General features: G+C 38.5%; 1 protein-coding gene across 1 annotated transcript; it reads left to right on the top strand.

The window, feature by feature from the left end:
* The first annotated feature begins 1,307 nt into the window (after positions 1-1,307).
* On the top strand, positions 1,308-17,155 carry LOC135480842 (uncharacterized). Its single transcript, XM_064760772.1, has 17 exons — positions 1,308-1,327; positions 3,035-3,188; positions 3,920-4,050; positions 4,338-4,467; positions 5,795-5,863; positions 6,812-6,918; positions 7,071-7,155; positions 8,189-8,446; positions 9,440-9,534; positions 11,214-11,330; positions 12,142-12,202; positions 13,250-13,360; positions 13,875-13,939; positions 14,293-14,364; positions 15,201-15,303; positions 15,699-15,765; positions 16,981-17,155. The coding sequence occupies exons 1-17, from the start codon at positions 1,308-1,310 to the stop codon at positions 17,097-17,099; spliced, it is 1,764 nt and encodes a 587-aa protein (XP_064616842.1). The 3' UTR covers positions 17,100-17,155.
* Positions 17,156-17,251: the final 96 nt, after the last annotated feature.

The following is a 17,251-nucleotide window of genomic DNA, read 5'->3' as shown; positions in this document are numbered from 1 at the left end:
CTGCAAATTATTTCTGCACACCCCAAAGTTCTCGCAGAATGTTGCAAAATATTTATTGCAGAGGCTGTTGAAAAGGTTCATGAATTAGGGTATTTATCGGCTGTGTTTGACACCATTGCGCTAAAGGGTACTCCTGATTTGGTCACGTGCAAGATAACAGGTTTATGGGTCGAAGAATCTGGACAGAGAGAACACGCACAAAGCTTCTAGATCCTACTTGACAGACCTACAGGTGTTTTGTAAAGTGCTTGTAGGCCTACATATATCTCATAATCTAAATGTAGTCTCACAAACAAAGCATTATAAAATCTTTAAAAAACTGGCCTGCTGATAATAGTTTTATTAAAGAATACAATGTACGGTAATTTACTGCGTCACGGGAAACCTCTAGACTCCTCCCCCCCCCCCCCCCCCCCGACACACACACAGACACAGACACCGCCACTTCATTCTGTCCCAGTCCAAACAGAATGTCTAACCCCACAGCACGTACAGACCTAACATATGTGACCCAGAACAATTGCATGCAGTATGAAATATGACAAACCCACTTTCAAGTGCGGGAGTAAAACCTGGAGAATTGAACTTTCCGGTGTATTTATTTTGGGTCAGCACTAGTCCGTCTGCTCAACGATCCGCTGTCCGCATTTTATGGTAGTAGTTGTTCCTTGGCACGTGTACAGCATTTGAAAACAAATACCTACCGCTTCACACTCGTCACAACAGAACTCTGCCAACGTTTACCGAAAGAATTTTTTTTTTTCCAGTACCGACTTAGAAGACTGTCAGAGCTAGTCAGGATGTAAGTATTTTGCTGGGTCTGGGGCACATTATGTCGATGAACTACTCAACCTTGAAATTCCTAGTGAGCCAAAATCATGCAGTGCATGTGCACCTAATTCAGAATTGCACGTACATCAGTAACTGCTGCCTGTTCACAGGTAACAGCTGCTCTGAGCCAGTCATTAGAATACTCTTTGGTCACGTGACTAGAATACTGGCGGTGAGAACAGAGTAAATTTAACCCGTGAGATAGGCACAGAAGAAGGTTTTAGCATAAAAAAAATGAAGGATAGTGCACAACTAGTTGACCCATATTAGCATAATGGCTCGAATGGGGTGGCTTACATGCCTTCAATAAGTAGTGTCAGTGAAGCAGCACTAGATACTTGTAAAAGAGTGGTGGAAATCCTTTCCGCAACAAGTAGGCACGTTACATGCACTCTACAGACTCCTTTGTCATTATACGACTAAAAAATTAAGTACAACGTTAAACCCCAAGCACTCATTCACTCATTCGCTAAAAAATGGATAACATAGCTTTTAGGTAAGAAATTCAGGAAAAGTAATCTAGCCTTTATGATAGTCCCAATGCCCAGTAGTACTTTAAACTTTAGCAGTCGGCAAAAATCAGCATTTTGCTCATTTAGCTCAATGTTATTTATCACCTCCAGCTCCTTGCGGGGAGAAAGTGGGAAGGTCTGCCAGCAACCTGCGGATGGTCGTGGGTTTCCCCTGGGCTGTGCCCGGTTTCCACCCACCATAGTGCTGGCCGCCGTCGTATAAGTGAAATATTCTTGAGTACGGTTTAAAACACCAATCAAAAAAATCAATAAATCCTTGCAAGGAACTCGAGTGCTCGAAACTACACGAATATGTAAAAGTAGGGCTGTGATAACGTATACTATCACAGCCCAATCCTGTTCCGTACCTCTGTACTCTGTGGCCTAATGGTTAGAGCGTCATTCTAGAAGACCAGGGATCAAATCCTGGTCCGGTCCAACTGATACATATGTACCAAAGACTTAAACAATGGTAAGTGTTGCTGTCTTGCTTGGGGCTCAATACTTCGGGGTTAGAGCAAGGAAACAGCTAGGACTGGTTTGGTGTGTTTACATGATATTTCGGTGGTGACAGCACTTTGGTGGCATAGACTTGCCTAGTCCATCTAGATGGACTCAAGTGTGCTTTTTTAAAATTCTAACATTCATCATATTAACACTGAGTTACAATGACTGTCCGCTAGAGTTTTAAATTACGTATAGTAGAGAGTTCATCAAGATGGCGTATAGGACTCCATGGATCTATAACTATAATGACTCCTCGTTGTCAAGTGATAGACTGAAATATTATTATAATTACCATATCAAAACAAGTATATTGGCCTACATACATACGGTACATGGAAGTGTCTGCATGTCTGAATAGGCCTGCTCATAGATGTCTGAGCCGTCAGTTCCAGGTACATGTTGATTCATTTATTTTTTTGATTACTGTTTTACGCCATACTCAAGAATGTTTCACTTATACAATGGCGGCCAGGATTATGGTGGATGGAAACCATGCAGAGCCTGGGGAAAATCCACGACCACCTGCAGGTTGATGCCAGACCTTCCCACGTACGGCCGTGTTTTGATTTTGAACTTCCAGCAAGGCGATAAATCATGAGCATTTTATCCCCAGTTAACACACTCCTTGTGCGACCAGCGCCGCTGGCACAGTTGGTAAAGCGTTCGCTTCGGGAGTGGTAGATCCAGGGTCAGTCCTAGGTCGAGTCAAGTCTAAGTTGCAGCTTCCTTGCTTGGCATTCAGCATGAAGAGGATAGTGCAATGACTGTTTGACCTGTAGCAGTATAATAGCTCAGGCGGGGCGGCTAACTTGCCTTCGGTAAGGCGTCTGTAGTGAAGCAGCACTAGAAAAAAGAGCACTGGAAATCCGTCCTGCAACAAGGAGGTATATTACAAGCATTCTAAGGATTCCTTCATCGTCATATGACTGAAAAATTGTTAAGTATGACGTTAAAGCCCAAGCACTCACTCACTCACTCACTCACACTCAGGAGCCAGATTCAATCCAATCAGTCAATCAGCCAAATACAACTTTTGCAGATTCAGTTTCGGCATTTTGTCAGGTTGGCCTATTCATTGACGGTTGGTGGCTTACTAGGATTATATATCTGGCAATCACATACCAGTTAAAACATCACATTGAACAACAATCAGTCAATCAATCCGGTGGTGTTTCGATTTACAGGAAGCGTACCTGTGACCCAGTCGTGTCTGCGCTCTGTGAAGAATTCTGGGAATGGCGTCTCTCTGATAGTCCTGAATTTGCATCGTTTTGCGGCGAGCACAAATATGATGATCGCTTTGATGATGTGTCAGAACAGAACTACATCAGCAAGAAGGTACAGTCTTTACGTGTGTCTTCACAAGAGTTCTTCATGCCACAAAACACTAATAATATAGATTTAGACTGCACATCAGTACCGTGTACTGTAAATCTTCAGCCTTTTCAACCAACAAAGCACTTTTTTACAGTGGAATTTATGTGTACAATTATTATGTAAATCACACAACATTGATTTGTTTGTATCATTAAAGATGGAAGCTTCATAAAACTGTGCAAAATATTATTTCTCTACAGCACCTGTTTCAAAATATTGGTTGCTCAGGTGATTGAAAAGGTTGAGAAATTAGGGTATGTAACAAATAACATGAAAGAAAATGCAAAATGTACACTGATGCATGCTTTGTGACACAAAACATCAATGAAATAAGATTTGCATTGTTTTTTTTCTTAATATCGTGCAGTATTTGACATTTGGTGCAAAACACCATAAGTAGAAAACAGGAAGTACACGCCCAGCATTATGATGGGAGGAAACTGGGCAGAGCTCGGGGGAAACCGACAACCATCCACCAGAGAGAAAACCTGAATTAGAAATTTAACCCAGAATTGAATGTATTCAGTAAAACAGCTGACTGTATATATATATATATCATTTTAATCTATTGAGTCACATTTTATGTGAAAGTATTGAACTCGTTGAAGCACAGATTAGTAAAACCTATCCTTGAAAGCTCTCACATGTTTCATGTACATATTATATACATGTGTGTTCACTTTATTACTCAGAAATCTGTTGAGGGATTCTTGGCCAGAGTAAAGGAGATAGACCCATCCCCCCTCAATGAAGAAAGTAGACTGGACCTGTTATTGTTGAAAGAAGAGCTGAAGACATATTTGGAGGGGTTTCCAGCTAAAGGGTTTGTCTCTTGGCTTGAAATATTAATAATAATATTAATAATAATAATAATAATAATAATAATAATCATTCTTATTTTGGCCCATGTCCAACCTAGGACAGGTCATCCGGGAAGTTTTCACAATTTTCAGCGCCTAGTGGTAAATATGCAGTTGGTATATATTTAGGTTCATCTTACATGAAATTAAGAAGGTGAGAAAGCCTGCAGCAACCTGAAAATGGTTGTGGGTGTCCCCCGGGCTCTGCCCAGAGAAAAGAAAAGAGTTATTTTAATTTTATTTCATCCAGATATTTATTCCCTATAAACTATATGGAAGGCATTCATGTGGACAGCTATGACATCATCAGCTACATGAAGTTTGAAGAAAAGGATGACTATGAGAAGTACCTGAAGAGACTGCAGGATTTCCCAAGGAGGGTAAATTTACCATCTCGGTTTATCAGCTTTCTGGGATGAATTGGGCACTTGTGGTTTGGGTGATGTTCTTGCCACAGCCAAGAACAGCTAGTCAGTTGATCAATAAAGATGTAAAGAGTCCAGTTGGAGTTTAACAAAGCAGCTTATGACATTTTTTGTCATACATTTGTCATATAATACGATAACCTATATATGCGATTATCGTCCTACAGTTGGTTCGGTATCATGGTTGAAAGTTCTAAAATAAAGTTTTTATCAGATGAAAGACCATCAAACGCTATCCAGGAAAACAGTTTAATTTATTTTTTTAGAATTTTTCCAACCGACTAAAATGCATGTAAAACACAGGATTCTATGATAGTCTGTTGGGACCCAGATGGTATCAGTGATGTCACAGCCGTGTTTTTGGCTTGAAATAGTTTGTTTTAAGGCCCATTTGTTGAATCCATTTTCAGCTCTAAATGAAAATGGTATTTTGAATGGTGAAATGTAGCAGTCTATTTGTGATAAGTGGTAAAAAGCGGAATTGATATCACTGGTCCCTTTGTTGTCAGAAAAGGCCACAGTAGAATCCAAGGATTTAAATGCATTTTACAAGATCGAAAAATATTCTAAAAAAATAAATCACATTCATTAAAAGATGAAACTATTTTCTCGGACAAGATTTAATGGTCCCTCATCTGACCTGCACTTCATGCTTGTGTTTAAGTTAACGGCATTGATTTTCTCCAGTGTGTGGCTTGTTACCCATGGCCTATTACCCATGGCTTGTAACCCATAGGATGCACAAGGTATGGGTTCAGTCCCCTTGCTGTTTTCAGTGCAGCTTTCAGTCAGGAAGTTTGTCACACGTAACCAGAGAGGGGCACTAATTTACTTCGGGCTCCAACTATAAACCTGACATGTATTCGCTAGTCACTTTAGAAAAATTTTATAAAAACTTTTGGGGCCTCTGTGGCCAATGGGGCCGCATGCAGCAAGGTGCAATGACCCAGGAACTTTACACTAATTCGGTCGCTGTGAGTTCAAGTCCAGCTGATGCTGGCTTCCTCTCTGATCGTATACGGGAAAGTCTGTTAGTAACCTGCATAGATTTGCCCCAGGGTCTGCACAGTTTCCTCCACACCATGGTGCTGGTAGCCGTCGTATAAGTGAAATATTCTTGAGCATGGTGTAAAACATCAATCAAATAAATAGATAAATAAGTAAAAACCATTAAAGACTAAGTCAGTTCCTTTCATTTCCTGGACATTTTAAAATGCAAATGAACTTCTGTAACTGAAGAATATTAATATATTAATGTTAAGGTATGAATTATTTTGGACAGTGCAAAGATGTGCAGACAGTTCTGGAGAAAGCTGTTCAGAGTGGAATAACAAACCATTCTGTTACCATGGTAATATATCCTGTTTTAATTTGTTTATTTTTTTTACCTAATTTAGCAGTTACTGTTAATTCGTCAATGCTTTTGCATGTTTGCAAGGTGTTCAAGCATGTTCTGAAGGCATTTTCTGTGTAGACTGATAGAAACACATTTTTTGTGAAGCCCTGGAATTGGCCAATATGAAAAAATGTAGATTTGCCTCCAAAATCAACTAAAATGTGCATAAATTGCACTTACAGTTGCTCTTTTATATGCAGATAACTTGAAGAATTAGTGTTGTATAATTTGAAAGTAGTTATTTGAACAACAAAACTATATGAGTACTGTGTCAGTTATTTTTGTTTCAAAGTAGTAGCCTCAGTTGGTTAGCGCGAAGCACAGTATAATGACCCAGGAGCCTCTCATGAATGCGGTCACTGTGAGGTCAAGTCCAGCTCATTCTGGCTTCCTCTCCGGCTGTAAGTGGGAAGGTCTTCTAGCAACCTGCAGAGGGTTGTAGGTTTCCCCTGCTCTCTGCCTGGTTTCCTCCCACCATAATGCTGGCCGCCGTCGTATAAGTGAAATATTTTTGAGTACGGCATAAAACACCAATCAGATAAATAAAAAGATCAAAGCAGTAGCTTTTCATGCAGCTTTGAAATCATGTGCGACAATCAATTCTTTTCAAATACTCATATTCATGTTGTTAGAATAGGTGTCATGGTAATGTATCAATATATCAAAATGATATAAATAAAACTTTAATAAGGTAAATTGTACTTGAAAACACACCTATATAGCCTTTAAAACTTGATGAAGTAATACCATTTCAAGCAGCTTCCTGGTGTAGAAATGTTAACTTTTCAGTGTACAGATACATGTATGTCAACTAAAGCAACTGAATTTGTATTCGCATGCAGCATCTTGCTTTTAATACTATGTATTTTTTCTAATTTTTTTTTTTTTTAATATTTTTCACAGAAAGGTGTGATTGAGCAGTTCGAATCACTGAAAACAGATTCTGAGGATGTATCCAGGTTCCTGGCTCCATTCAAGACAAGGCCCAGCAATGTGGACGAGAAAACTTTGTAAGCAGAGTCAGCATTTTGTGTTTGACCCTGCTAGTGTTAAATTCCATTTGTGAAATGTTCTAAATTGTGGTGCAAAAAAAAAAATCCTAATCAAACAAAATAATAAAACAAAATTTAAAGAATGATTTCATTATTTTCTTGTATTTTAGTCAGAAGTTCAAAGAAGAAACCAAGAAGGTCATGACTGCCAAGGTCATTCCAGCTTCAGAGAAACTCAAGAGCTACATTCAAGATGTAAGAAAACTCTAATTAGCTTAAAAGGTGACACTAATTTGAATTTGTGTTTTACGGGCAAGCCGACATTTAAAACTCTAAAGATTGAATGAAAATAACTCTTTTAATTTTGTCCAGTCTTGATGTTTTCATGATTTTCCTGTTTTGCAAGCTGTCTGATCATGTAAATACACGTCTTTAACATGATAAACTGCTGGGATGGTCTTTCATATTTTATTTTTAAACATTCCTCTGAAAACTATTTGTTCTGCCCTTAAAACAACAATTTAAATTGGTGTGGTCTAATGCATGTATCATAGACTTTGTAACCAATTTTTATATGCCCCTCCATTAGGTGGAGCGTATTATGTTTTCATGATTTTATTCGTCTGTCTGTCTGTTCGTCCGTATTCATGTCAGGGCTATAAGTCCAACAGTTTTCTACATAAACTTTGAATTTTTGGTGGATGCATAGTTACACAGATGACAGTGTGTCGCAACTCACGTTTGTCCATTTTCACAGTTGTCATGGTAACGAGATTTGCCATTTCTGTATGTATACTATATAAATAGAAATGATTTTGTGTCCGGGCTACAACTCTAGCTGCATAAGTTTTCATTTTTGCCTGACACATTTGTCCATTTGCATGGTTGTCATGGTAACTACATACCTATCGTCAACACCCATGAAGATTACCCTCAGAAGTTATACTCACCACAGTGCTGTTGTTATTCTTTTATACATTTCAAACAAATGCATTTGTTGGGAGTATGTTGTGTTCACCTGAACTCTTGTTATTCTTTGTTCTTGTATCAGGCTTTCCTCTTTTTTGTTTTATAGATATTACCCATTTTCGTGTATGATTTTTGTGTTGAAAGTTGAGCTCAGCTAACCTATCCAGTGTTTATGGGTGTGTTTCACAATATATTTGTCATAAATAAAAAACGGAAAGTGGGTGGTTGGCATGAGGCAGGTCCATGTGTATGATAATGCATCGTTTTTCAACATTTTTTATTTGTTTATTTTTTCTTTACTTTTCCTTTTTGCCTGTAGGTGTATATGAAGCACTTAAGACCTAACATTGGCATCAGTACTTTACCAGGGGGAGCAGAGTTCTACCAGAAATGTCTTAATTTCCACCTCACCCAGCAGATGGAGCCACAAGACATACACCAAATCGGCCTCCAGGAAGTGGAGAGGATCAAGGCTGCCATGGCAACATTGATAGAAGCCGAGGGCTTTGACAGCAAGAATTTTGCAGAGTTTCTTAAAAACTTGCAGTCAAGAAAAGAATTCTTCTGCAACACTCCAGTAAAAATTTTGCCAAAATTTGGTTTTTGCTTGCGCTTTCAAATTAAGATGAGGTATTTTGATGGTGTATGAAAAGTAGCTACAATGGTTTGCAGTTAGACATTTTAGTTATACCTGGGATTAGCTTGAGTATCAGCTAGTCTCTTGTTTTGACTGACAGCCTGACAATAATGTGTCTTCCCAACTGAAACATATGAAAAGCGACAAACTCATGGAAAAACTTCAGTCATTTGCGTATGTCCTCACCTCAACTGCTTACAGAAATCTTGTTTTCTTTAACACTGTGTTGAAACATTTCAGTCGGTAATTTTATGTGAAGAATTATGTTGAAGGAACGTGCTGATACTCAGGCTACCCTGGACTGGGTACAGATGTGTATGTTTAATTGCAGTTTGCTGTAAATAGTTTTATGAGTTGGTGATCTTTTGAATTGGTATGTCTGCTTGAAATTAGCATGTCTGCTTGAAAAAAGGAAAAAAATAACCTGATGACTGGTTACAAATAAGCTAAGACGTGTGTATACTTAAAAAATGCACCCCACAATAAAGATCATCTACATGAGCAAGACCAACAACAACAACAGCAGCACCGGCTGCTAATAATTATAATAATAACATAACAATCATAGGTCAAACTGTAACCTTAATGTTTCGTTGTATTGGTCTTACCGTCATCCACTCATCATAATGCTGCCTGCCATCTTATAAATGAAATAGGGCTTTCAGTGGCCATGTGGTTGTAGTGTGCCAGTGCGGCGCATTGACTCAGAAGCCTCTTACCAATAGTGGGGTCATGCTGGCTTCAGTCGTCTCTGATGGTATGTGGATGGTCGTGGGTTTCCCCCAGGCTCGGTCCTGTTTCCTCCCACCATAATGCTGGCTGCCTTCATATAAGTGAAATATTCTTGAATATGGCATGAAACCCCAGTGAAATAAATAAATAAATAAATAAATGTCTGAAATTACCCTTGTTTTATTGACTGTACATTTTCAGACAGAACTGTTGGACTATATCAAACACATCTGTTATGACAAAATTCGTCCTGAACTTCCCCGATTGTTCCGAGACATTCCCGATTCTAAGATGAGGTCAGTTTTCTTCTGTGGATTGGTGGATTTTGTTAAACTTTACATTCTCGCTCAATCAGAAAGTGGTACTGGTACGACAGTTGTGAAATGATTGAATCCATGGCACTGATAAGCTATAGGAGAGTCCCACATGCATGTGTGAAATGTGCCAAATTCTACCAGTCACATTAAAGATATTGATAGACAAGATGAAAAAATAAATTATGGACAGGCTGATATGACTGACACAACCACATGTATATATTGACCACACTAAGGCAAATTATCGACCACATCTGTCGGTATGATCAAAATTGTTTTCATCTGGTAAGTTTTAATTCCATGTCAGTCATATCACAAGTCAATAATTGTATAATATTGCTCAAGACCAATCACATGTTCATTTTGAAGTCACCTCGGGAAATTTATGAGGCATTCATAAAAAGTGAACTATTCTAGAGTGTGGTGTAAGGAAGCACATTGATTTTGCTTTCAATTTATGGAGTAAATTTGACAACTTCAGCCCTAGAAATATCTACATCTTTTCCCTAAATTTCGCATGGTTCCTTGCCATACCACCAGTTGCAACTTCCACAACATATCAATAAATCCACTTGGCATGGCCTCCATTTTTCTGAGCTGTTATTGCTGGCAGTGAAGTCCTAGCATTTGGTTACCTTAAACCTTCAAGGGAATATGTACCTGTAGTATCATAGGGCAAAAAGTTTTCACTTCTGTCTAAATCTTTGACACAATTGCCTGAACTGCACATGTGTAACCTAAAACACCAACCAAATAAATAAATGAACACACCTGTACTGAATAAGTACATAAAGACTAAGAAAGTTTACATTGTTATTTTATATGCAGGAGTAAAAATAGTGAAGAATGAAGATACCGTGCTAAACATTTACCATAATGTTGATTCCAATACACACAGGGAATCATGAACTGTCTGATATACAGTAATTAATGTGCAGATACACTATGAACAATGGAACATCTCGCTAGTATTATTGTTCTTTACATGTATTCCAAACAGTTCATTAGAAAGGGATTTAAAAGTCTTTAAAAGTTTAAGAGTCAAAATCTTCAAAAGCCTTCTGTCAAAGGTTTCATTTGACCATGCTTTCATTTGACCAAAGGTTTCATCTGACCATGCTTGAAAAACCAAATGTAAAAGCTTCAAAACCCATTTTCAATACATACACAGTTCATATCGTGATTGCAAATCTGTGCTTTGCTGATTGTGTTTGTTTTGTATTGTGTAGCATAATTACTGAATCTATGTACTTTTGATACTGTTATGTGTGCAAACTGATCTGGTCACTGAAGAACACTTTTTGTAACTGACAGAGTAAATGTTCATCATTTGTCACCCTCAGAAAATAAATATATATACATATATATATATATATACATATATATATATATATATATATATATATATATATATATATATATATATATATATATATATATATATATATATATATATACATATATATATATATATATATATATATATATATATATAAACCTGAGCACAATACATGTAATCCTTTTTGAGAATACTCCCTTAAAATCGTTGTAGGTTTTGTTGGACACTGACGCTTCAGGTATGAGGTAAGCTAGAAGTTCTGCAAAATTTATAAATGATTTACTTCACCTGAAATTTCACTCTATTTTTATTTTCCCAGCATCCTTGAAACACCCAGTTTTCTGACCAACTCCCCGGTGGGGTTCTACAAATCAGGCACCTACGATGGCTCCAGAGCTGGAGTGTACTATATGAACACCAGTAAATTGAAAGCTTCGTAAGTATCCTGCATGATGATCTCATTAGAATTGACCGGCCCTGATAGCACAGTTGGTAGAGCGTCCGCTTCGGGACCGGTAGATCCAGGATCAATCCTGAGTCGAGTCACACCTAAGACTTTAAAAGGGAAGTTGTAACTTCCTCGTTTGGCGTTCAGCATGAAGGGGATAGTGCAACGATTGGTTGACCCGTATCAGTATAATGGCTCGGGCGGGGCGGCTTACTTGCCTTCGGTAAGTCGTCTCAGTGAAGCAGCACTAAATAAAAGAGCGGTGGAAATCCGTCCTGCAACAAGGAGGCACATTATACGTACATGCACCCTAATGATTCCTTCGTCGTCATATGACTGAAAAATTGTTGAGTACGACGTTAAACCCCAAGCACTCACTCACTCACTCATTAGACCTGAATAAGAAATGCAGGAATTTCATTGGATAAACTGGAGCAATTATCTTTCACTGCATCACCAAGACCAGAACAAATAACACAATAAACAACCTAACATTAAAAATTGCATGTTCAGAGGCAAATGAATGTCACAAAACATTTGGTGCCGAAATAAAAGTTAGATTTTTCTGTAAGATATCATCCTATCTTTCAGACGCCTTTCTCAAGACGCCTTTCTGAGATCAAGGCAACTCACAGAATCAGCAAGCTGTGCAAATTTGTCAGTAGTGAATTAGTATGTAGACCATTTATCGTAATGCTAATAAAATTATTTTGACTGCAATTTTAAGCCACAATGAATCAAAAGAAATACAGCGCTCAGTAAATCAGAATTTATATGTTAACTTCCACTTGACTTCCAGTCCCAAATACAGTTTGATGGCATTAAGCCTTCATGAAGGGGAACCTGGACATCATTTTCAGGTGAGCTTTTTTTTAACTTTGATGTAACATATTATTTTAGATAGTACATAAAATGTTAGTCCCAGATTGATACGATCTTAGGTTTGGCAAAATTTTGTTCGGCCAAAGGGAGCCCGTAAAGTAAAAAAAATCTGACGCAGTTACCTGCCCTTGTCAAATATGTACAGGCTGTGAGTACAGCCATTCCCTTTGATTGTTTTTGTTTTTTTATTTGATTGGTGTTTTACGCCGTACTCAAGAATATTTCGCTTATACAATGGCGGCCAGCATTAATAGTGGGAGGAAACCGGGCAGATCCCGGGGGAAGTCCACGACCATCTGCCGGTTGCTGACAGACCTTTCTCACGTATGGCTGTAGTGGAAGCCAGCATGAGCTGGACTTGAACTCACAGCAACCGCATTGGTGAGAGGCTCCTGGGTCATTACGCTGTGCTAGCGTGCTAACCAACTGAGTCACAGAGTTCCCCTCATGACTTTTTGAGCATCACCAAGGAATCTCATGCGGTCTAGGAAATAACAGATCAACATAGTGCTTATGATAAATCAACAGATGTAAAGATAAGGAACATACTTATAAATGTAAATGTAGGCCGTGCAGACACATATAGATAGATAGTTTTTGTCCCAAATGCCATGACGCAATGCCACGGTGACTGTATCAGGTTTTTAAATGGAGCCCGATCCTTCATTGGTTTGGGGCCATCCATGGCCGAACAAAATTTTGCCAAACCCAATGTCAGAGCAATCTTGGACTAATAAAATATATTCTTCATTTAATTCTATTTGCTTGAATACTCCCAGGTTAATTGATCAAAAGTGATGCTCTTTTTCTTACAAGGGTGTTCTAAGAACCAAAAAATGGAGAGAAAAAAAAGGCATTTAACTGTAAATGGTTTGGGGGTGTGTGGTAGCAGTTAAACTTCAGCATGCTGTTTCACTTAATTCATCTGTATTATTCGACCTCATTAAGAATGTAGAATGCTGTAGATGTGATTGACAGCATCGGCACATTGAGAAAATCAGCACATTGTTTTCTTCACTTTCCAGGCAGTAAACACCTTTGCTCAGGAAGGATTGCCAGGCTTCAGGCTGTATCTGGAGGATATGAAGTATTACAGCGCCCCCACTAGGTTCTCACTCAACACAGCTAACATTGAGGTACGTCTGCTGTACAAACAAAGTGGATAATGGCTAGGAATTCATGTAACACGACATGAATGTTTCATTGCTGGTGACTTGACAGTGGGAACAGGAATGATTGGATCAGATAAGTATCCAAGTTCATACATGAAAAGAATATGTTTGATGTAATATTAAGGAATTTAGATCAACTCCTGGGGATTTCATGTAAAAAGACTTGAATATTTATGGTGTTCCAGGGCTGAGGGTGATCTGTAGCCGGTTTCATGAAACACACTTAGCAAAGTAAAGCCCTTAGCTACATGTACGCTGGAAAAGTATGTTATATAGTTATAAAGTGCAAATGGGTTACTTGGCACAAGTAACCCATTGGCACAAGGTACGCTTTATGAAACTGGCCACTGAACTCTGAGGGTATGGCTGAGTGTAGTGGGAAATTCTTCAGGAATCTGATAATGCCTAATAAGGAATTTGGATCATATCATTAGGATTTCATGCAACATGACCTGAATTTTATGGGGTTTTTTTTCAGGGTTGGGGCTTGTACTCTGAGGCTCTGGGTGAAGAACTGGGACTCTATGAGGATAACTTCTCCATGTAAGTCCTTACCAGTGGCCTCTTGATGCTAGTCTGTAGTGCTTGAATACATGTAGAGTAGTAAATTTATCTCACATCAGCCAAAAAAAACTCTGGTTTTCATTGAACAGTAATGGTCACGCGGAGCATGTGTTCATGCAATTGTTGTATCCTACAGCCAATGCCATATGCGTCTGCTGTTTAGGTTATCTCCCTTTTTTCAGCTTGTTTTAACTATAATATAAAACTGCAAGTATATATATATATATATATATATATATATATACATACGTACATAAATGTGGGATATAGTTTTAGGATAGATGGTTTCTGTGATGCATGTTACTTGATAACCTTGTTTTTTGCATTGTCAGGATTGGACGATACAGTTTTGAAATTCACCGAGCCTCCCGACTGGTTGTTGACACAGGGATGCATTGCATGGGGTAAGGATTACTTACACGTACATTTTTTAAATGTTGTGTCAAGAAGTAACCTTTTGACACATGAAATGTGTTTAATAAGCATCAGAAGCCATCACCTGGTGGGTGGATTGCAGGACTAGTGAAATCAAGAAGTAACTTACATGGGGCATTGATTTTCCTGTATATGAAGTTATCCACTCTGGTTTCGTCTACCCATGAAACAGACTGCCACCATATCAGTACAGGAGTTTTGGGTTTGAACTCTTTTATTCTTAAAGGTAAAAACAGTCCTACAGTGACTTGTGAAAAATGTTAGGCATCCTTTACTGATATTAATTTACTGACCACCTGTCTCATCTTGTTCCAGAGGTACAAATGACACCTTTTTTTTAGGAACCTCTCAACGTTCAGCTCCACGGTATTTTCTGTTGTTCATCCACTCTAAATTAGTTTTTGTGAAACTGTTTTCCATGTCCATGTTATTATGTAAAATGTTACTAAATACAGTAGGACTTTTTTACCTTTAGAGATAAAAGAGTTTGAACTTGAAACTCCCCCCTTGAAAAATTATTACAGGGCATTAAGCAAACTATACCTAAATGAATAAGCCAAATGAAACCAGATCAAATGATACAATCTTGGAGGACCCTTATGACCCCAGGGGGAAGGAATGATTGTAGTTTGACATGCTGTTTTTGTATAAATTAAGACGATCTCTATAGATCTTATAGAAGAAAAGCTGTAGATAGTACCAGTAAGCTTGGCTGATGTTCACCAGGAGCTTTGAACAGCTCATCTGCCAGTCGTTTGCAGCTAGTACATAGTAAATTTGATTCTTTTTCTTTTGATGGTCCCAGGTGGTCTCGAGAAGAAGCTGTCAAATACATGTCAGCTAACAGTGCCCTGGATGAATGGTTCATCAGTAATGAGATTGACAGGTACATTACCTGGCCTGGACAGGTAAGGTCTTTATCTCTGAGTCATTCTCTGTGTCACAGTTCCCTCTGCCCACTCTATCCCTCTCCTCTATGTATTTCAGGTTTCCCAGTATGACAGAAAAGGCTGCTGTAGAATCCCAGGTTTCAAATGCATTTTAATTCGTACTATTTTGTGGACATTATTTAATGGCCTTTCATCTGACATATATATTGCCTTAATGTGTAAAATACCTGTCAGCATGTAAGTTAAAACATTAAAACATGTACATGTATCACTAGGAATTCTGCCCTGAGTACATTAGTGTCTTTCATGATGAAACATTTTGTTTTTCGTGGTGGAAATTTGTATCAGTCCTTCGAAAAAATATATCAGTAAATAATCTAAAGAAATTACCAAAAGTTGTTTTTTTCTTGAAGGCCTGTGCATACAAGATTGGAGAGATGAAAATATGGGATTTAAGAAAAAAAGCGGAAAAGGAGTTAGGTGAGTCTACATGTATGTACCTGTAGTTATCCAACTCTTCATACAGCATGTAAGGGTCTCGCGAAGCACTGGCTATCACTCCCTTGATCATTGAGGTCGCATGTTTGAGTCCATGCAGTTAGCTCTGGCTGATTCAATCGCAATTTAAGTCATGAGATGGTGAAGGTAAGAGATTTATTCCTGCATCTCCCACAAATAAGCCTGATCAACATCACATAAGTGAAAGTTCTTAAGCATTTCATTAAATAAGAATTTGATTGATTGACTTGTTATTATTATTTATTTATTTGATTGGTGTTTTACGCCATAATCAAAAATATTTAACTTTAGCATTATGGTGGGAGGAAACTGGGCAGAGCCTGGCAGAAACCCACAACCATCTGCAGGTTGCTGCCAGACCTTCCCACATATGGCCAAAGAGGAAGGCACATGAGCTGGACTTGAACTCACAGCGACCGCATTGGCGAGAGACTCCTGGGTCATTACACTGCACTAGACGCGCTAACCAACTGAGCCACAGAGGTCCCCCATTAAACTAGGAATCCGCTGATTCGGTTACAAACTTCATTCAGGACGTGTGTCAGGTACTGATGAATTAAGGCAGTGGTTTACTAAACAGCGCATGGAAAGTAAGTTCAACCCAAAACTGTGTTTGACTTTTACCAAGATATTTGCCCAATCGTTGTGAAATGTTGCACACGGTATTTCTGTAACGAAGTCAGCACAGTGTAGCAAGGATTATCCCGTAAATACAGATGTCCTTCAATTTTCAACATCCGACCGATAATGCGTTTGGGCATGCTGATTGGAGCGCATCTGTATCCACAAGGCAGTTTGTTGACTTGATAACTAAGATGCTGTGTGCAAAATTTCACGACTGGACAAATATCTTGGTTAATGGTCAAACATTGTTTTGAGGAGAACTTACTCTTTGTACGGTTTATATGCACTCAGGGATCCTTCGCCATTAAAGATGATTAATGTTGCGTTTAAGTGCAAATGTTTTATAACACCAATCTAATAATGTAACAGGGTAATATATGCGCTATCTAACCCGTAGCTGGAGGGAATTCACCTTTAGTCTAGTGGTAGAAACGTGGACTAGAAACCCAAAGGTTGTTGGATCAAACCCCAACAGGGTGGCTGCATCACATCGATATTTATAACAATACGTTGATGTGTTGATGTGTTTTTTTTTGTTTTTTGCCCTAATAGGTGATCTGTTTGATATAAAGGACTTCCATGCTTGGATACTGAAGGCTGGTCCTGTACCCCTATACATCATGGACCGGCTGAATGACAGCTTTATACAGCAGACCAAACAGACTTGCTAATTACATAAGGAGCTGTGGAAAAAATTCGGCAAAACAGCTTCCTGGCCTAACCCTAAATTTCATTTTAAGGATTATTGCTTTTCCCCAGTTTTTCTTTTTTAAACATGAAGGTATTAAAACTATTAATGCTTAATCATTGTGCAACTCTCTAT

The sequence above is a fragment of the Liolophura sinensis genome, chromosome 13 (assembly GCF_032854445.1).
Source record: "Liolophura sinensis isolate JHLJ2023 chromosome 13, CUHK_Ljap_v2, whole genome shotgun sequence".
Classification (NCBI taxonomy): Eukaryota; Metazoa; Mollusca; class Polyplacophora; order Chitonida; family Chitonidae; genus Liolophura; species Liolophura sinensis.
The sequence above is the reverse complement of the archived record's forward strand: the minus strand, read 5'-3'. Positions and strand labels throughout refer to the sequence as shown.

Bases quoted from the DNA above. Each gene is read 5' to 3' on its own strand.
- LOC135480842 (XM_064760772.1), top strand. From the start codon at position 1,308: ATGGATAACATAGCTTTTAG. The intron at 7,156-8,188 runs GTAAGAAAACTC...TTTTGCCTGTAG, and splicing joins TCAAGAGCTACATTCAAGAT to GTGTATATGAAGCACTTAAG. The intron at 15,766-16,980 runs GTGAGTCTACAT...TTGCCCTAATAG, and splicing joins AAAAGCGGAAAAGGAGTTAG to GTGATCTGTTTGATATAAAG.